The sequence below is a fragment of the Musca autumnalis genome, unplaced genomic scaffold (genome assembly GCF_047663935.1).
Source record: "Musca autumnalis isolate F117 unplaced genomic scaffold, ASM4766393v1 scaffold_1, whole genome shotgun sequence".
Lineage (NCBI taxonomy): Eukaryota > Metazoa > Arthropoda > Insecta > Diptera > Muscidae > Musca > Musca autumnalis.
In genome coordinates, this window is record NW_027411644.1 from 103670543 (window position 1) to 103693401 (window position 22859).

The window sequence follows — 22859 nt, forward strand, 5'->3', positions numbered from 1 at the left end:
TTTCCTTCCTGTAGAAGACCTCACATCACATACCGAGCCTCGAGTTTGCAGCTATACCGCTTGACGTACATCCCATACTTCCATTACAAATGGAATAACTCGAATTACAAATGGAATAATTCGAATTTCAAATGAAATAATTCAAATTACAAATGGAATAATTCGAATTACAAATGGAATTATCGAATTACAATAGAAATGTTACGAATTACAAATAGACATCTCGAATTACAATTAAAAAAATTCGAATTACATCTGAAACAGGTGTATTGATTTTCTCTACCAGTTTCCGTTTCACTCCGATTATCTGGATGACCTATTCATAGCTGCTCCAGTAAAAGGACTTCTTGGGGGTCGCTGATTGTTTCGGCACCCTCTTGTGTGTAGCTCGAAGGTTTTGTTTGTTTGACATCATCGTCCTCGTCAATTCTTGGCCCCCCAATTTTGAAATGGACAACATTTGAGTTTGTATGCTGATCCAAGTATCTAGTGTACTTCACTGCTGATGAACGCTATTAGTCCAGGTCCTTGTAGGATCTAAGAGTTTGTCGTGGAACACTGGTATCTTTCTCTTCTGAAAGGTCCTGGATATCCTTTTAGAATCCTTAGTGCAAGAGATTCAGTGTTCAGCCAAAAGGATGCTTGGGACCGTCTCTACTGCATGGGTCTTGACGAGGTTTACTCAGGACATTTGAAGATGAGCAGTGATTTTTATTTTCGTTTTTCTTTTTTCGCCGTGTCCTATCCTTCAGGAGATATTATCTTTTTCACCACTACCGAGACTGGCTCTAACTGACTTTATTATTTTATCTTTGTCATTTTTAACTTCTTCAATTATTTGTTCATTTGGGGTGTTCTCCTATCCAAAGTTAGCTCTTCGTCAGCGGAAAACTCGAAGGTTTCCAGAGGCAGGTGATCATATTACTCTACTTTAAAGAAGCTCATATCACAAGTAATTTTCTTAGTTCAGAGCAGAGTAGCATGACCTCCCCGTATCTAGCCATTGGAACGCGCAAACACTGACAAAACACCTTTGGGAAGTGTGTTGTTGGAAAACAAGGTAGATGATCGGTGGTAAGATCGATGTTTGAACTCATTACAACTGAGATTTTGTGTGTACTCTCATAAAGAATATATATGCGCAGCGGTTGTTGCCGAGTGGTCGACTTTTTGGTATGAAAAGTATAAAAATCGAAGTCGACGTTACAATTTTCTTTCTTCTTCCTGAAGAAGAAACCCTGACGACATAAACTAAAATGGCAATTCCCCAAGGTAACGCTCGCATGGAGATTCTTATTGGTCCAAACTTTGCACATCATATTTTTTCACCCAGTCATGTATCAGCTTGGAATATGGAGTATATCGGCCCCGTCCTTCAGGTACCTCCCATACAAAATTTGATAAAAGTGCAGTTTGAGTTTTCGTGTCGGATCTATTTAAAATGTTTTTGCAGAAGGTTATTTTCACGGCCCGTATTACAACGGTACAAATTTTTTCCGTAGTAAGGAGATCAAGGGTTGGTTTTCAAGTTTCGTGTTCGGAAGTTCTTAAAATATACTCCAAAAATTTGGACCAAAAATTAAAATTGGATACTATTTTCCACAATGGCCAATCGTCTATTTCACCCGTTAAATACTATCCGATCATTTTTATACCCTCCACCATAGGATGGGGGTATATTAAGTTTGTAACTACGTTTGTAATTACTCGAAATAATCATTGTAGACCCCACAGACTATATATAATCTTGATCATCGATATAGCCATGTCCGTCCGTCTGTGGAAATCACTCTAGCGTCCGAACAGATTGACGTAGGTGGCTGAAATTTTTGGAAAATCTATTATTTGTACGTAGGATTTTTGGTATTGAAAGCGGGCTATGTAGTTCCACGCTTTCGTATAGCCCCCACACAAAATGACGCGTGACGCGTCGTCGTTTTAAGGAATGTTTAAGATATTTGTCCCATTTTACCACCGAATTGGTTGTAACTTTGTATTTTGTGTCTCCAGAGACCAAAAAACATTCCTACCAAAGTTGGTTTATATAGGTCCACGTTTTGGTATAGCCCCCATATAAAGTACGCGTCATTTTAATACAGAATCGGTTGTAACTTTGTGTTTTGTGTTTCCAGAGGCTAAGAAATATTTCTACCATAAAATGTTTATATAGGTCCACGTTTTGATATAGCCCCCATAGGACGATATCTCCCGATGTTCAATATTTTGAAGGGTTTGGCCTCATTATCACACTGAGATGGCTGAAATTTGGTATTTAGTCTTCGGTGGGGGTATAGAACTTTCCCCCAGAAATTTCTAGGTATAGGTCCACGCCATCATATAGCCCCCATAGAACGGTACCTTCCGATTTTCGGTATTTTGAAGGTTGTGGCCACATTAATCCACCGAAATGGCTGAAATTTGTGGTGGAGTTCATACGCCTTTTTAGCTGGTTTATCATCGCCCATTCTTATGATATGACCTAGCCAACGCAATCAATGCATCTCGATACGTTTAACTATATTCATGTCTTTGTATAGCTGATATAGCTCGTGGTTCATACGATGTCGATATTCACCGTCAACGCAAATCGGCCTGTAGATCTTTCGAAGAATTTTCCTCTCAAACACACCAAGCACTGCCTTATCTGCTTGCGCAAGTACCCATGCTTCGGAACCATACATTAGCACGGGTAGTATCAGCGTTTTGTATAGCGTTATTTTTGTTTGACGAGATGTGGCTTTGTTTTTAAATTGCTTACTTAAACCATAGTAGCATCTGTTGGCCAATACAATTCTTCTTCTTATTTCACAACTGCTGTTGTTTGTTGTGTTTATGGCAGTGCCGAGGTAAACGAAGTCTTTAACTATCTCAAAATTATAGGTACCAACCTCCACAGTTGGTCCGAGCTCTATGGACGCTTTACGCGTCGACACCATCAACTTGGTCTTCTCGCCGTTTACCGTCAGACCCACTTTAGCAGATTCTCCTTCGACCTTCATAAAGGTATTGGTTACTTCTTTTACTGAACTTCCCATGATGTCTATGTCATCAGCATAAACAAGTAACATGTGACTATTGGTGTAAATTGTGTCATTTCTTTTGACATTTGAATCTCGTATTACCTTTTCCAGCAAAATGTTTAATATGTCACACGAAAGGCTGTCTCCTTGTCTGAAACCTCTTTTGGTACTGAACTGTTCGGAGAGGTTCTTTCCTATTTTAACTGAAGATCTTGTGTCAGTTAGAGTCATTTTACAAAGCCGAATGAGCTTTGCGGGGATACCAAATTCAGACATGGCCTGGAATACCTTTGAACGTTGTGGGCTGTCGAAGGCTGCTCTATAATCGACAAAAAGGTGATAAGTGTCGATCTGCATCTCTTGGGTCTTCTCCAGGATTTGCCGTAGGGAAAATATCTGGTCAATGGTGGACTTGCCAGGTCTAAAGCCACATTGGTATGGTCCAATTATTTCGCTGAACATTGGCTTTAGACGTTCGCACAATATCCCTGACACTATCTTGTAGGCAATAGGGAGAAGACTTATGCCCCTATAGTTGGAGCATACAGTCTTATCTCCTTTCTTGCGGACGGGACACAGGATGCTCAGGTTCCAATCGTCGGGTACGCGTTCTTCCTGCCAGATGGTGGTAACTAGTTGATGCATACACTTTATCAGCGCGTCGAATCCGGTTTTAAACAGCTCGGCTGGTAAGCCATCGGCTCTTGCTGCCTTATTATTCTTCAGCCGATTTATTGCTTCTTTACCTCATCTTGACTGGGCGGTATACATTCAATACCATCTTCTGGGATTGGGACTGTGGTATCTTCGTCGTCTTCGCTGCTATTGGATACCAACAGTTTTGAAAAATGTTCTTTCCATATCCTGAGTACTATCTGTATCAGTTACCAAATAACCTTGCTGGTCTCTACAGGAGGATGTGCCTATACCAAAGCCATCAGTTTGATGCTTGACTCTTTGGTAGAATTTTCGGACTTCATTCTGGCTCCTGTACATCTCGATTTTTTCAGCCTCCCGCTTTTCCATCTCTCTCTTTTTCCTGCGGAAAAGACGTTTCTCCTCTCTCCTTTTCTCCATGTATCTCTCTCGTGCGCTACGCGTTGCTACGGATTGTAAAGTAGCCCTATATGCCGCATTTTTCTCTTCGTTGGCAGCACGACACTCCTGATCATGCCATGGATTCCTTGGTGGAGGCCACTGGTATCCAAGTATTGATTTTGCGGCTGTTTGCATGGAGTGGGCAATGCTTTGCCATTGCGCTGATATGTTATCGGGATGAGGAGTGCTTTGATTAAGCAATTGGGCTAGTTGAGTGGAATATGCTGTGGCTATCTGTTGTGATTGCAGCTTACCGATGTCTAACTTTCGTGTTGTGTCTGTTCGTACGTTGGTTGCTACCACAAGGTAGTGCTGCAACAAGGTAGTGGTCCGAATCAATGTTTGCGCCTCGGAACGATCGTACATCCAACACGCTCGATGAATGTCTTCCATCTATCACAACATGATCAATTTGATTTCTTGGTTTCTGATCTGGAGACAGCCAGGTGCCCTTATGAATATCGAGATGATTAAATCTGGTACTGCTAAGTACCATGTTTTTTGCAGCTGCAAAGTCTATCAGCCTCATACCATTGTCAGATGTTTAACTCTGGAGGCTGAATTTCCCGACTGTTGGGCCAAAGATATTCTCCTTTCCAATTTTGGCATTAAAATCGCCTAGAATGATTTTAATGTCATGGGCAGGGCAACTGTCATATGTTTCTTCTAAGCGCTCGTAAAATATATCTTTGGTCTGTTCGTCCTTTTCTTCAGTGGGAGCATGAGCGCAAATAAAGCTGATGTTGAAGAATTTAGCTTTTATTGAAATTGCAGCGAGTCTTTCATTCACTGGAGTGAAGCTGGATACAAGATGTTTTAGTCTCCGACTAACTACAAATCCGCAACCAAACTCATGCTTTACGTCATGGCAGCTATAATACAGTGCGTCACCTTTAGGTGTTGTTGTGACGCCTTTCCCAATCATCGTATTTCCTGTATGGCAGTAATATCGGCCTTGTACTTTTCAAGTACGTCTGCCAATGCGAAGACGGCACCTTCTCTATAAAGAGTGCCAACATTCCAGGTGCAGATTCGCAGATCATGGACCTTAAAACGTTTGCGGGGTTCGTCAACTTTAGAGGGGGTTGTTTTTCTTTTCTTTCGTTTTTTCATAGTATGCTGTTTTTTCTAGGGGAGGGTTACTAACCCGACGCCCAAACCCAAGTTTTTAACGTTTTTATGGGAGAACGCGCGGCACATGTTAGCTCACTACCTTTAACGGGTGTTAAAGGCAGTTCCCCAGGTGACACCACGGGGAGGTCAGTGTCCACTTGAGATGAAAGAGGGACCAAGATAAATCCTGGGCTTTGCCATGTTAAAACCAGTCAGGACCGTTGCTTGGTATCTTCCATCCCCTACGTCATATTATTTCTGGACTAATATCCGTCACACATTTCAACTTTCATTGAAATAGGACATACATAGCGTGTTTGGTGCATCAAATACAAGAAATCGGCCGAAAATATTTATATGGGAGATACATCAAAATTTCTCCGCCTGACCTTACCCCGCTTATTTTGTAAGAGATGACGTGTACTTACTTCCCGCTTATTTTGACCATATCTGTTACCGTTCTAGAGATAAACGCATATAAAATTTAAATTTTCTACCTCCGATTGTGATTCTATATCTTCAGATCACCGCGGAATTTCAAAAATTGTTATAGCCTTACTTTCAGGTGATGTTGTAATACTCTCAAAATTTTGTGAAAATCCGTTCAGCGGGTTTTGAGTTATTAAGGCACAAACAAACAAACGTACAAACATTTTTCTATTTTATATATATTGATTCATAATGTTTGACCATCTTTAATATACATATATGAAGATAAAAAACCGAATTTGAGCGCTTATAATTCATCTGAAAGCTGCTTGTGTTATCTGTCTAACAAAATATGAATTATGCATATATCTCTATCCCTTCAACAGTTACAGAATTTTGATCAGGAGAAAACGATTCTGAACCACTGTACGCCATCGGCAAACAATTCATATGTTCGTGCACCTGTAATAAAAATGTGGTGTGTATTTAAATTGAACCTAAATTAACCTCAACTGCTCTAAAAATGTTTACTTGTGTTAAAAACCTTCTAATTTTGGATAGATAAATGAAGTTTTCGACCTCAGAAAAGTACTTCAGACTTTCTGAAAGGCTATCTCGGGTCTTAGTATTCTTTTGGAATGCACCACAAGCCTATATAGAGATATGTACTACTGCTGCCGTAAGATATGTATATGTTCCATGCGTTATTCCAACTTGGTAGAGTCTTTCTCTTGCCCGTCTGAGATGTTTGCAGGAAGCACGATACACTTGTTGATATACCATACCATGTGGTATCAATTAAAAGCTCAGATGGTATACTAGCATTCATAATTATGTATCTCAAAATTAATTAATTTTATCGATTTATGTTACTCCTCTAGTAAATGAGCAATATGTACATACATACATATACATATAATTAGGTAAAAAGTGCTAATGAAAATAAAAACGACATTAACTACTTCAAACATTAATGTATCACATTTGCAATTAATTTCAATGAAGATACTTCATATAACAACAGACATATTTAATTACTACACAGGAAGTGTTTCCGTTTAGTGTTATAACGTAAAGCAACCATCACTTAACAGGCAGCAGTGCAACCAGCAGCAACAGTTATTAAAACAAATACCTCATAAAAATAATAATTTCAAAATTTTATAACATTTAGTTTATTTCATGTTTCCTCTATGATACTCTTGTTGATGGTCATTTGCTTATGTCCTCTTTTTTCTCTTTTCTTTTTTCCAGAATGATTATTTCCTTTCGAAGCGTAATAAACCCTCATTGTCAATTGTGAATCCACTGGATGTACTGCGGCAGCGTTTGCTCTTGGAAATTGCTCGCAGGCAAATGAAAGAAAATACAAGACAGGTAAGTTGTTTTCCCAGAAAGGAAGAGAGACACAGAGTGAACATAAAATAATAATTGAAATACTTTAATATTGTGGAAGAAATATTTTTGTAATAAAATATTTTGTGATTTTTTTTCTGCATTTCGTTTGAAATGTTTAAGTTTAGTCCTTTTTTGTTACAAAAGGACTGGCCAAGTTATGGTACATATTTTTCAGCTTGGAATTTCATTCCCAAAAGTTTTCCCATAAAAAGTAAATGAAATACACAATAATTGATCATCAAAGGCAAAATTTTTAGAAAGGTATTCAGCAGCTTGGCATTTTTAGTTATTAAACTAAAGCTTTCATTTCATAAAAATATTATTTTGAACAGGAGAAGAATTTTATTTTTATATTAATCACGTATGCCAATTGAATTAAATTCTCAATCAGGTATTTCAAGAATTTGTTCCGTATTCAAGATGTTAGTTTACAAAAGTATGTGTCGATATTTAGGGTATTATTTTTACAGTAGCGTAATAGTTGGGAAATACAATTTAACATTCCGTAGTTAGCAATGTGAGAATGAGAGAAGCCTCTCTTGTCTTTTTGAGGATGTTATGGGAACATAAATATGTATATAAGTATGTGGTACGCAATGGAGGTGTGGACAGTGAAATCTGCCGATATTAAAAAGTTAGAAGCCTTTGAAATATGGATATATCGGCGAATATTAAAAATTCCTTGGACTGCTCATGTTTCAAATGCTGAAGTATTGAGGAAAATGCATTGCGAAAGAGAACTCATCACAGCCATAAAGAGAAGAAAAACTGCTTATTTGGGACATATTATGAGGAATCAAAAATATAAATTATTACAAAATATAACCCGCATAAAGATTGAAGGAAACCCCATTAGAGGAAGGAAAGAGTTAACATGGCTTGATAACATCACGGAATGGACTGGTATTCGAGATGTCACAAATCTATTAAGCATGGCGAGAGACAGAGAGGGATTTGCAGATTTGATAAATAATGTATGAAAACAAATAATGTATATATGATAATTGTAATTAAATTGTATTGGTCGCTAATATTCGGAAAACGAATGTGCAAATAAAGAAGAAGAAGTATGTGGTTACAACAAAAAAACCAGCATCTAACACCAAATATTGCTGTTCATCACCCAGAAAATGCATCATCCCTGCCATTCAATTGCAACGGTCTCCACAACAAAGTCAGTGACATCGCAGACTTTATGAGTCGACGACCATCATCGCCGCAATCCAGCTGTACCTTGCAATGTAGAGATGGTTACAACATCGTACAAGACATCGGAGGAGGACTTACCTTCCTTACACACCAGTCTGTCCACTACAAACCTATTTTGCTTGAGCTTGACTTAATTGACCCTTACATTTTGAGTTTTTCATATGTTCAAATCAATTAAAAAAGGTCAAACACCAATAAACAAGCCATACAAACACAAAGAATGAAAAAAGTAATAAAATTTGTTCAAAAATTACAAAAAATACTCCTTGGGGTTTCATAAGACACATACAAAAACTTATATATTTAAAAAAATTTAATTTGTGTAAAAACGCCACCGATTTTTGCCCATGTAATTTAAATAAATTAAACAAGTAAGAACGGCGTTAAGTTCGGCCAGGCCAAACTTGTTATACCCTCCACCACGAGTTGTAATGAAGTAAAATGGAACAATTAGTTTCCTTTCGTTTATGAAGAAGACTAAATACCAAATTTTAGCAAGTTCGGTAAAACAATGTGTCTAACCTTCAAAATTCCGAAATTCGGGAGATACCGTTCCATGGGAGCTATATCAGAACGTTGATTTATACCTACAAATTTCTGGCGGAAAGCTTTTAGACTCAAATAAAACTAAATACCAAATTTCCGATATTTGGGTAAATCCTGCAAAATACCGAAAATGAAGAGGTACGCTTGAATGGGGGATATAGGAACCCGCGGACCTATACTGATAATTCTTTTCTGGAAAATATTATAACCCCATGGAAGACTAAAGACGTCACAACCTTCAGAATTACGAAAAAGGGAGGTACCATTCTATGGGGGCTATATCAAAACGGGTCCACGTCATGCCGGCGAATTTCAGTCAGAAAGGCTTTTACCTCCAGCAAAGACTAAACACTAAATTGCAGTCATTTCGGTGGATTGTTGTGTCCACAACCTTGAAAATACCGAAAATCGGGAGGTCCGGTTCTATGGGGGCTATACTAAGGCGTGGACCTGTACCGACAAGTTTCTGGGTGAAAGTTTTAAATCAAAGTTCTGCCATTTCGGGTTGTAGCTTTCTATGGGGGTTATATGAAGGCGTGGATCTATACTGACAAGTCTCATATGGAACCTTTAATACCCCATATGAAGACCAAATACCAAATTTCAGCCATTTCTGAAGAATATTGAGGCCACAACCTTCAAAACAACGAAAATCGGCAGGTACGAGCTATGGGGACCATATGAAGGTGTAAACCTATACCGAAAAATTTCATATGGGACGCTTTATACCCCAAATGTACAGCAAATACCAAATTTCAGCCATTTCGGTGGATAATTGTGGCCACAAGCTTCAAAATAACGAAAATCGGGATGTTCCGTTAAAAGGGGGCTATATGAAGGGGTAGACCAATACCGACAAATTTCTGGGGGAAAGTTTTGTACCCACAACGAGACTAAGTACCAAATTTCAGCCATTTCGGTTTGTAGCCCAAACATTCTAGGACTAATAGAAACTTCTATACCAAATTACAAAGCTCTATTTTGAAAATTGCGAGCTGTATTTTGATTTCAACAGACGGACGTACATACGGACATGTTTATATCGACTTAAAATTTTACCATGATCAATATATACTTTGTAAGGTCTCCGATGAATATTTCGATGTGTTACAAACGGAATGTTAAATATTATGGTGGAGGGTATAAAAAAGTGTTAAGTGGACGGAACGGGACGGGTACAGAAGTATATATGGGCTAAAAGAGGACACTCTCAGGCATTTCACTAAAATTTAGTACCTATGAACAAATAAAATAACGCACATCGTAAAACGCTACGGAAGTTTATTAAATCGTTTCTTAAAGGCAACGATCCTACCTACCTAACAATAATGAACAAGAATGAATGAAATAATGAACACAATACATATCTGTTATAGTTTTCGGGAAATTGCTATTTCTTTCCTCAGAAATTTGTTAAAATGACGTATTTTCCACAATTTGGGAAAACAAATCTGGTATTTAGGGGCACGCCGCGCCCATAACCTCTAGTATTTTGACCCACTTTTTTGGTGTTCTTAGTTTCAATATTATTACTATCAAATCCCCTGCCTTATATACCTGACAGTAGTTCGATTTTTAATAACCGTCTTATGAAGTCCACTTCCATGCTCATCATGAGCCTTGGCATTCTGTACTAACCAATGATCAGGGTGGTACAGCGTTGGTCGAGCAAATTGGTGGCTCCAAATTTTGCACGGCGTCGAAAATTCTCCTACGAGTATAAGAGATGATTACTACTCGGTCTGATAAATGAAATGTCCTGGCAACCCGTTATTTCCCTTGGTTCCGACCAGCGTCGCCGTTTACAGAGCAACCGACTTAATAACCCCCGACCGGTGTATTTTTTTGAACTGCCGCACTTGTTCCTGATTGGCAAGAGAATTTACCAATCACCGCTTCAAAGAGCTAGTCATTCCCTCAGATCCTCGGGAAGAGGAAACAATTTTCCAAGACATCATGACGCTCCCTACATACCTGCTGGTCGAATACCGGAAATCAGGCCGAATTTCCTAGCAGAGGCGACGGCGTTATAGAACTCTTGAAGCAAACTGGCAAGCATAGGCGGAAAACTAGCTAGGCCACCTGAAGTAATCCATTCGGTAAATTAAGGGGAAACGGTTAAATATCTCTAGAGTAAGGAAAAGAGGGGTGATAGAACGGCTGCTACTTTCATCAGCGTCACAGTGACAGATCCGGAGAGGGGCCCTTGTTATTTTAACCGGCAATATATAGAGCACACCGCGAATGATAGGGCGTAGATGAGTGGCCGATTTCCCCCTGTCGTCAGTAGCGAAGATTCTGGTGGCACTACTCCTCTTCATGATGAGAAGCTGTTTCCTCTGTTGTCTGACATTAGCAGGGATTCTGGAAAATGTACAATACCACAACAAAATTACATGCCACATTTACACGTATCAGTCGAAGGATGCTAGCCGAGGCGAATCGTACAGACTGATCAAAGATTCTAGAGACACACTACTCCTTCCCTCGACAAGAAGCAGTTACCCAGTTGCTCAACATCAGCATGGATTTCGGAAATGCACAGAACCACAATAACATTACACGCCATATCCACACATATCAATCGAGGACTGAAACAGAACACGCCTTGCGATCGACCAGTCATAATGGCTCTTGACCTATCGATGGAACTTACACCTGGGAAGTTTTTGCAGATTCTAAAACAACAATGTTCATAGATGAAAAAAATAAAAAAATCGCATGAGAGATTTTTAAATAAATCACGGCCAAAAGTTGCATTTTTAGGGTTTCAGGATTTTGATTTTGGAAACCGCAAGCCCTATCGAAATGGAACCAAGGAAAATATTGTAGAAAATTGTCACTGCTACAACATGTTCTTTATTCCCATTGCTGAATATGAAATAATCCTCCGTCAAATCAGCAATGTGACTGCTATCCTCCTGGACGACTGAAATGGGAGTTTCCCATGAACGTATTGGTCGATATTGTCCTGATTCGCCCAACAACTACCCCAAGATATTGAGTGTAACGTTCGACAGCATATTTATGTCGTCAGCGTAAACCGTACTATTTGCGACAAAATCAAAAGTAGGAACAAGGTTCTCATGTTGCTTGCCTGCATCACTTGCCAAAGAAACCTTGTTGGCCACTTATAAAGCAAAAGGCCCGTTTGTGGTAGCTATGGGGCGCCAGAAAGACGAAAGTAAGTAGGTTAATTTTCCAAAAAGAACAGAAGAGAAATTCGAACAAAGAACAAAGTTATCAAAATATTTCTGGAACCCTCTTAAATTATTACCTTTTTCAATTTTAAAATTGTTCTGGACCGAAATAATTTTCATCGCTAGTAGTCGATGTTTAAAAGAAATCAAAATAACTCTGATGTGTGTACTTTAAGAAAAAATTAATTTCAAATAGCGATTCGCTGCGAAAATTAAGGATAATTGAAGCATAATTTTTTTCATTTTACATCAAATTTCGAAATATTGGATATTTAGCTGGTATAAACTTATGTCTAGGACAAACAATTTGAAACCGATTTTCCCGAAAATTAGGAATTTTTATTTTGAGTCTCAAGAAAACTTCTGTACCAAAAATTCTCGACATAGGTCCACGTTGGGGTATAGCCCCCATATAAGGTCAGCCACATTTTAAGCTATGTATTTGCTTGTAATTTTACATTTTGACTTCTTGGAAGGTACAAGCCCTTCGTAGCAAAAACTATAAACATAGGTCAACATTTTAGTTTAGACCCCATACAATGCGATCACTCTGTTTAAAGTATTTTAAGGGTTTTGTGCAAATGTTAGGTGAAAATTCTTCTGAATCAATATTTAGAGACAGTGATTAAAAATAAAAATAAATATCAATACAAAAAGGTAATAGAAAAAGTTTTGGCCAGAAAAATGGATTTGGGACCATTCGTCGCACAGTAGTTCAGAAATCGATTTTCCTGGCCAAAACCACCATTTTTTGTTGTAACCGATTGTGAATTTATATATGGGATTCGATAATAAACATATTAAAACTAAGGAAAGCAAAAAAAAATAGATCAAAATATTGGAAGGTGTGGGCGTGGCGTGTTCCTAAAGAGGAAAAATGTTTCCCAATTTAGGAAAATACGTAATTTTTGCAAATGTCTGGAGAAAGAAACAGCTATTTCTCAGAAACTATAACAGATATTGTATTCGTTGTTTTTCTGTGAGTTAGGTAGGATTGTTGTCTTTAAATAAAATACCGTAGCGTTTACACGAAATGAGATATTTTATTTTTCCTTAGGTTATAAATTTTAGTGAAATTACAAGTTTAGTGGAGTAGAACACCGTTCCGTTTTCACAGAGTGATGCCCGTGTACCCGTACCAATCGGTCCGTTTAAAACTTTTTTAAATTTTTGAAATTACATGGGTAAAAATTGGTGTTTTTTCTATATCGTTTCCCATATAAATTATAGCTTTTTCACACAAATAGAATTTTTTTAATATATGAGTTTTTATAAGAGTTATAAGAGTTTTTTGAGTATTTTTTTGCAATTTTTGAAAAAAATTAAAAAAAATTCCAAAAAAATGTTTTTTTTCAATTTTTTGTATTTATATTGTTTGTTTATTGAGGTTTGGCCTTTTTTAAATAGTCCGAACATATGAAAAACTCAAATACACTCATATTTTGATGCAAAATATGAAAAAACTCAAATTTTTAACATTGACCTTGAATTCCTCTGCTACCGCTAGACCTAGTTTGTTGGCTTTTAGTGTCGAAAAGCTGAAAGTGTTATCTGTCGAACAAAAACAGAACTATGAAAATACCTCAATCCGTTCAAAAGTCGGTAACTTATCGAAAAACATCATTAATTTCGAAATCATGAGCATTTTAATTTTACAGATTATTGTCGGTAACTCATAAAATGAGTTAGAGAATCGTACTACTGGAGAGAAAAGTATAATGGTACAGCGTGAATGTCGTACTCAGAGAACACCTCCCAATCCATCGCAGCAGAAGAATGTCAGCTGCCAAGGTGAACATTAGCCCAGTGAAGATCCTAGCGATGCTGTCGCATCTATTCGTATTGGCTCCGAATTGAGTTCATGGTACCCAACACATGCCCTGCATATGGATTGGATCGCAGGACACTCTGCATTTGTTTAATTGATGTTTCGGTTTTCTGATCCTTTATGGATGCAGTCAGTCCAGGTTGCAGAATTTTAGAATCTGGACACAGACCAATAAACATATTTGCGTTGCTACAACTACAGCAACATCTTGCTTGATATTTTACAAAATTTTAGAACTAATATCTAACTAATATATTTAGTTATGGCAGAGTTTGATGGAAGATTTTCTTTGTTTTGGTTCCTTTATTTTATTCCAAATTCCAAGAAAAAAAAGCAAAATAAATGCTTACCTGTTATCAAGTCCCTCCTCTACACATTCCTGACTTATGTGAGTAATTAATTGGGAATCTCAAACCACATAAAAACATGTCACATGCTTCCCATTAACTTGTCCACCTGTCACTGCCTATCGAATGAAAATCAAAGTAAATATTGTTATCGGCCAAATCAAATAACTACGGCTAACTGTTTATTTTTCCAACTACTTGATTGCCTGCCTTGCTACCTTATGTCAACGCCACAGTCAATTATGTAATTACTAAATTCCTGGGTAAACACTCGCATCAATTATTTATGTATGTGTAGAATACACTAAACGTTCGATTGATAGGTTAACCCACTTCTCACATTGGCACTCTGTGTCTAAACTGTATTTTAGGCAAATACATTTCCATGAAGGCAATTTAAATACCCCATTTGTTAGCGTTGTGTATACATATCCACATACAAATGCATGCACGAATGTTTATGTATGTATTTGAAATCTGATGAGTCTAATCGAAATGTATGTATTTCTCACCTTTATACAAACAATGAAATGAATCAGCATCTTATCATAAATCCTTCCCAGGGAATTGAAGTGTTATTGAAAAAAAGTGCGAAATCATCACTCAATCACTGACACTCATACACCCACTTGTACATATGTATGTATGTATATACCACTTTCACCCACATCGTGTACTACCTAAGTGAATTTTAAACATTGGTAAAATTTCTTTAACAAAATAAACACCTACAAAGTACAGGAATTACCTTAACGTACGTTATGTTTATATGCAGAATGCGCCGGAACACCCTCTACGTTAAGTATCTTCTTACAATATTTACACAATTTCGAATATTTCGCTTGCTCGATTACCTTCAATGGAAGCATGATTGTACACAATGCTGGTAAATTCCGAAACATATGGGTGCTTGCAGAAAATGTAAATGGCGAAGTAGCTACCAGAATTTTTAGCAGTAACTCAACAAAAAATTTATAGCCATATGATATGAGTAATACATTACCAAGTAATGTAAACAAGTTAACACATTCTGATTTACCATTAGGCTGAAAAATGGAAATGTTATAGGGCAAAATCACTTATTTTACACATTATTAAGTAATGAGTATCGAGCGTACATAGTGTGTGTTTCCGACTGAAAAACCGATAATTGCCAGTTCAACTCTCACCGCCGCCCTATTGTTAAATTAAATTAAAAAAATTGTTAGGAAAGCCAAGTATTGGAATTTTGTAACTCATTTTTTGAGTTACCGACAAAAATCGCTAAAATTAAAACGCATAACTATGAATGAAAAGTATCAATAAAAGTTGACAACACTGTTGCTATCGGTAGGTATTACCGAGAACTTTTATTGGACAAATTTCGGTAATTATCGAAATTATAAGCATTTCAATTTTACCGACATTTGTCGGTAACTCGAAAAATGAGTAACAGAATTCTAGTACATTCTGCATGGCAAAACTACTCATATTACTCATTACTAAGCAATGAGTACAGTGGCACAGAGCAGTCCTTAGGTCTGCATTCTGGCAGGTTTGAATATTCTTTCACTGCGTAGCGCTTACATTTTCATACAACGCTTTCTTTGTAAGAAGTCAACAAAGTTTCATTGTCAGCAGCCACAAGTGCTACTGGCCTGCGACTTGAGGACCTTATTCCTACATCTAATTTTCTCATAAATAGCACTGATTTGCTCGGATGACTTAAACATTTTAACGAACATTACACCCAACATCTTGGTCGGAATCAGCACACCACCAACTCAAAAAACTTGTTTTGTTGATTTATGCCAAACTCCTCGAAGATAAGCTGTAACTCGTTGAGTTGTGGAGATATCAACATGAAAATTTCACACAAGATAAATTAGAAGTCGTAGAAAAAATAGAAATTGCTAACTCAAAAACACATTTTTTGAGTTATGCCACTCTTTATGGGCAATATGTTATTTTTAGTAAAAAGTAAACGTATCATATAAACCTGTTATTTGGTAGTTACTGCAACGTTATCTGTTTCTGGTCCTTCTGTATCCAGATTCAAAAATGTTGAAACCTGCCACAAAGAATCGTATTGTGCAGACCCAATCCACATACAGGGGATGTTGTGGGATCTTAATTGGTCTAAAACCCCATGTGCTTGCCTTGACTCCGCGTACAATAATCACACTATACCTTTGAACTGCGTGTGTTTTTTTTTTCGAGCCTGCCTGATAGGCACATTGATCTAGAGTTTCTCGTTTATACCTTTGGACTTCTATCTCTGCAACATGAAGATCTCTCCAGACGTACCTGGGTGGAGAAGCCTGACCACAAGATTGTTATGGAGAAGCTTACGGCGATGACACCCAAGCAGTTACTGCATCGACGACATCTTGTTGTGCTGAAGATTTCGCCGGTGCAATCATCACCTCCTAATGAAGATGACCACTGTGTCATGCGGAGACACTCTATTGCAGTCCTCAGGGCGACATTCTGGTAGGTTTGAATTCTTCCACTGCGTAGCGCATACCATACACACTGGCGCCACACAGCTTACCACAGATCGGCGTATTTCTTCATAAGAAGTCAACAAAGTTTCTTTGTCAGCATCCCAAGTGCTGCTGGCGTGCGACTTACATACCTTATTCCTACTTTTAGTCTTGTCACAAATAGCAGTGACTTGAGCGGATGTCTTATACATGCTATCGAACCTTATATCCAATATTTTGGGGTAGTTGGTGGTCATAATCAGAACACCGTCGAACAATATGTTCCTGGGCAACCTTATCTTAATCGTACAGTAGGTGAAAAATGTGGCAGTAGATTTAGCGGCGGATATTTAACCTATAACATATGTCATCGAAAAAAATCGTCTTCAAAAGCTCCTATACTCTCGACATGATATATAAACTGCCGGTTAAAATAACACGCGCACCTCTTCAGATCTGTCACTGACACGCTCTTGGCAATAATAGCCGTTCTATTCTCCTTCTTTCCCGGAGTCGAGAGCGATTTAACCGTTGCCGACAATTTTCCCAATTCGGTACCAATGTTTCATTGCTTCCGCTAATTTAGACATATTTTCCGTTTATGATCACCTAATAGCCTGTTGACTTCAAGAATAAGTACCCTAACTTTTGGCGTTCCCATAATTTGTACGACAAAGCTCATCACGCTCATTTGCCAGTCCCGTCGTCCCTCCTGAGAAATTTGGTCTTGTTTTGGATATTAGACCAGCAGGAATGCAGCGAAAGGCTGCAGCAGTGATGAGTATTCGGAGTATTCTCTCGGCTAATCAAAGATCCCTTGGACTGCTCTCTGAAGCCAAGATTGTTGAATTCCCTGAACCCTTGCCAATAAGCTTCTTCATTGTACAGAAAAGTACGGCAGAGGTTATGAAATCTGGTGGTCTGCCACGATGATGATGTCTGGAGAGTTGAGGCAATATTTTCGTATCCTCATTGGAACGTTTTCGTTCACCGCGTAAAATGTGGGGCTATCAATTTGGTCGGCAAACGCTAGTACATAATGTTAAAGTTCTTTAGAATCAGATGCATAGTGCCCTCCAAACGAACTAATATCAGGCATATAAGGCAGTGCACAACTATTCATTGCCGGTATGTACAGATTAAAAAAAAATTGTACCGTCGTAAAAAGGGTCACAAAGACAAAAAAAAGCAAAAAAAAAATTGAAACAATCCAAGACGAGTCCTTAAGTAGCACTCTTTCCAAAATTTGTGTGGGAGGCACCCGAAGGAGTTTTCCGATGTAGTCCATATTCGGACGTAATCCAAGTATCTAAGAAATAATACGATGTACAAAATTAAGACCAAACCGGCTTCTCCCTTCGAGGGTTGTCTTAGGCACTAGTCAGTTTATTTGCCGTCGTCTCAGGAAGTATGGGCTTGCCCATAAAAAAAATGCAACTTCGCAAGCCAACATGTTTCAAATAAATTCAAAACGGTTCGAGAAGAGCTGTTAACTATACTTTTCCCAAAGGAGTGGGCCAATATAGTCCATATTCGAACCTGATATATGCATGAAAGTAATATTTTCACGTCCCTAGTTTCGAACAATTCGGTTAGTCCCTTCTGGAACTATCGTGCGAATAATCTTAGGGAACATTTTTGAACTTTTGTGGGGGTAATTAATGCAAGGGGTAGACTGATGTGGTCCATTTTCGAACTTAAACTAAGTTTTGGTCCATTTCACCCCCCATATATTTTACGATCAGCACAAGTAACAATAGCGGTCTTTTCCAATGAGAAACCGACCTCCTCCTCCATATTCGTGACGATCGGTCCATAATTACGGCCTGGAGTTTGACGGACGGACACACATCGCTATATCGCTTTATCTCGTCTTGATATGAAAAATGGTATATGTGTAGCATTGGGCGCCTACGACGAATATTTCGCGGTGCTACATGAATTTTTAGCGAAACAAACTTATAATACCCTTCCCACATTGTGGAGTAGGGTGTAATAAAACTTTAATGATTGACAATAAAAACAGTTCAAATATTTTTCAAAAAAAAAAAAAAAAAAAAAAAAAAAAACAGAAGTTTGGTAGTATTTAGAATGACTTTGTATTCGAATCGTCTTAGTGAAACAGGATAAGTATGTCCGGAATATCGGTTCCCAAAGGTTTCCTTTTTCTTCATTGCGGTTTTTGACGAGCTACGGAAATATTTCCCATGAACATACTTTAAAGTACTCATATTTATGATGTCATCTGGTTTTTCTATTTTACCAAGTTATTTCGATTGTCAAGTTCGAAGGGAATATCCATTGAATACTCAGGAAATTCTAAGCAACATTATTCTATGTGGATAAACCATCGGTCAAAAATATTTCTATATTTTCTTCCTTGTAACTCCATCTTAGGCGTTCACGAATCACCATTGTCGTTTTTGCAAAAATAGTTCCTTTTAATGGAATACCCCATATAAAAATATGCAAATTTACACCCCCCAATAACAAGCATTTCATATGGTATGGTTGATGAAAATATCTTGCGAATTTTCTCTCTTGACTTTCATTTTACCTACCCAACCTTCATTCTACGTAGTTATACAGATAAATTTCTGTTTGTCGTCCCATGATGGTATGCCTGTAACTTGAGGCATTTCGTTGTTAAACAACTTTGCCTGTATTTGTCGAGCAAACATATTCACACACACACACACAAACACTTTTAAACAAATAGTACGATACACATACACTGTAATGTATTTTTGTTAACTGTATTTTCAGCACTTTACGAAAACCGCATACATGAGGAGAAAAACTTTAAACATCTTATTTGCCAAGAAAATACCCTACAGGGAATGTTGTCAGTCAGTTACTAGCTAGCGGATATGTCAATAAAATTTGTTATTTTATGATTTCCGACATATTATGTTGCGTTGGTGTAGTTTAATTTAACAACAGTAAAATGTGACAGTGTAATTGGGTTCAGCGAACTTTTTCCTCAAAACAATAAAATATCGCATTGAGTGGTAAATAGAATAAAGCTCTCTCCTTGGAATATGTCCAACAGAAGCAGAAATATTTGACATGGAAATAAAATTCCATAAATTGGAAATTGGGATATCCCAGTGTCTTTTCCAACATTTTCAACATTCATTGTTGAAACGCATCCAACCAAAGCTGAGATACTCGTCAGTACAGTTCAAATAAAACAAATTGTAAAGTGGGATATTTTCTGCTATCATTGTCAGGTTTTGCTTTTGGTATACCCCTTATGGAATTGACCAGATATTTACCCTGCGGCAAATCCTAGAGAAGACCCAAGAGATGCAGATCGACACATTTCATCTTTTTGTCGATTATAAAGCAGCATTCGACAGTCCCCTCCGATCAAAGGTATTCCATGCAATGTCTGAATTTGGTATTCCCGCAAAGCTCATCCGGCTTTGTAAGATGACTCTAACTGATACTAGGTCCTCAGTTAAAATTGGAAAGAACCTCTCCGAAGAATTTTGTACCAAAAGAGGTTTCAGACAAGGAGACAGCCTTTCGTGTGACCTATTCAACATTTTGCTGGAAAAGGTAATACGAGATGCAAATGTCAAAAGAAATGGCACAATTTACACCAATAGCCACATGTTACTTTCCTATGCTGATGACATAGACATCATATGACGATCAGTAAAGGAAGTAACTGATACCTTTAGGAAGGTCGAAGCAGAATCTGCGAAAGTGGGTCTGGCGGTAAACGGCGAAAAGACCAAATTGATGGTGTCGACTCGCAAAGCGTCCATAGAGCTCGGACCAACCGTAGAAGTTGGTACCTACAATTTTGAGGTAGTTAAAGACTTCGTCTACCTCGGCACTGCCATAAACACAACAAACAACATCAGTTGTGAAATAAGAAGAAGAATTGTATTGGCCAACAGATGCTACTATGGTCTAAGTAAGCAATTTAAAAACAAAGCCACATCTCGTCAAACAAAAATAACACTATACAAAACGCTGATACTACCCGTGCTAATGTATGGCTCCGAAGCATGGGTACTTGCGCAAGCAGATAAGGCAGTGATTGGTGTGTTTGAGAGGAAAATTCTTCGAAAGATCTACGGGCCGATTTGCGTTGACCGTGAATATCGACGTCGTATGAACCACGAGCTATATAAGCTATACAAAGACATGCATATAGTTAAACGTATCGAGATGCAACGATTGCGTTGGCTAGGCCATATCATGAGAATGAGCGATGATGAACCCGCTAAAAAGGCGTATGAATACATGCCACATGGCGGTGCACGCAGAATCGGCAGGCCTAAGCTTCGATGGAGCACACAAGTGGATGAAGAAATGGAAAGGCGCGGTATTCCAAAAAGTCAAGCGAAGAACAGAGAGGAATGGAGATCTGTTCTTAGTTCGGTCTATGGAACAAATGTTCTGTAATGGGCCAACTAAGTAAGTAAGTATACCCCTTATGGAAGCTGAGATATTTGCTTTGGAGAAAAATTTCGACTTTTTCTCTAAAAAAGTTTTTTGCCCATTCCGACCAAATAAATATTATCCGACCATCACCAAAATCAATAGGCTTCATCCCCTCCAGGACCCTCATAAACACCCAACATTTGGTGACGATCTGATCAAAATTGCGACCTGTAGCGTGATTACAAGGTTTAAATGGACAGACGGACGGACGGACACACATATCCAGGTTGACTCAACTCGATACATTCATTTTGGTATATATAAGTGTGGGTCTACGACCATTATTTCGATGCGTTACAAACTTTTTGGTCAAAACCAACTTATAATACGCTCCCCACATAGTGGTGTAGGGTATAAAGGTATGTGATATGTTTAATTGCTTGTTTAGATGCTATACCAATTTTTCCTTAATAAGCTTCCGATAACCTCAGATAACCTTCGTGGACATCAGTACACATAACAAGACCAAACATTGTGCGTTGTTGCTGTTGTTGTAGCAGCAAATCAAATATTTTGGTTCATGTATAATTTCCGTTATCCGTCCTCTGAGTGCGAAATCAAAGCTTCTACAATGTGGATCGATTTCGTCCATAAAGAAGCCGAAGGCCGGCGAATGGACTTAGCTGTACAATTAAAGAGATGTAACGTTTCGTGTAGGGCATGTCGTCAGTTTGGCCCCATTACGAATTGAGTCGCTTCCACCGTCCTAATCGTAATTGTGCTCAAATCACTGTCGTTTGCCTTGGCTGCCAGTTTTCACCCTATATCTTTGTACTGCTTGCTCAACTGCATGAGAATGCTAGTCAACCCAGTCTGATATGGGCGTTGGTCTAAAGGTTCAAGTTTTTACCGTTGGTCCTTTCTCTCTAGATCATGAAGATATTTTCTGACATCTGTGTGTGTTTTAAGTCTGTCCACATGATTATGCCCATGGTGATAGAAACAAAAAAGGTAGGACAAAAATGTAAAGTCTTCGACTTCTCATGAATGTGGTTGGTCCACTAGTGGCAAAGAAGGCAACTTTTTGCAATTATCAGGGCGAAATTCTGGCAGGTCCGGCCTATTGTCTTGTTATTTGGTCAGCAAGCCCAATTTGGCTGACCAGCTACTTGAAGACATTGCTCCTATTTATGATGTTGCGTTGACGACGTGAATAAGTTGCGAAATGTTATACGCAAAACCTTAGGGTAGGTGGTGATCGGAAGTAGGGAACCATCGACCAATATGTTCAGGGAGAGCCACAAATATAATTGATAATCCAACGTTTAAAACACAGCTGACATATATAAGGCCGTAGATGGATCAAGTGTCACTATGGCTGTATGGTCGAATGGCCGATTCTGGTTCAGTGCTCGATTGATATGTGTGGATGTGATACGGAATCCATGTTTATGTTGGCCAACTGGGGAAATTGCTTCTATCATGAAAACGATTAGTAACTCGAGAATATGCGCTTCTGGCGATAATGTTCTATCTGAGTGTTTGTACGATTCGACTTTGCTGGCAACCTTACCGGGCCTCAGAGGTCGGCAACATTCAAGGTTTCTGGTACAATATCGGTGACTATCGATAGATTGAAGACATTTGTTAAACACTCAACTCTTGGTTCATCCAGTTGCTAAACACTTCCATTGAGATTCAGTGTGGGACCAAATTGTGGTGGTGCCTTCTCCGTTGGAGTACTTTTACATTGTATCGCACATTCCTCTTCGCCCTATTACTCTAACACGCTTGCAACCGTTCTA

At 38.3% G+C, this 22859-nt stretch overlaps 1 protein-coding gene across 1 annotated transcript in view; it reads left to right on the forward strand.

The window, feature by feature from the left end:
* Positions 1 to 22859, forward strand: part of Dh44 (corticotropin-releasing diuretic hormone 44) — a 159763-nt gene that overhangs the window by 111050 nt on the left and 25854 nt on the right. The window contains exon 3 of the mRNA XM_073963651.1: positions 6915 to 7037. Coding sequence (XP_073819752.1) covers positions 6915 to 7037 — 123 coding nt within the window. The remainder of the gene's footprint in view (positions 1 to 6914; positions 7038 to 22859) is intronic.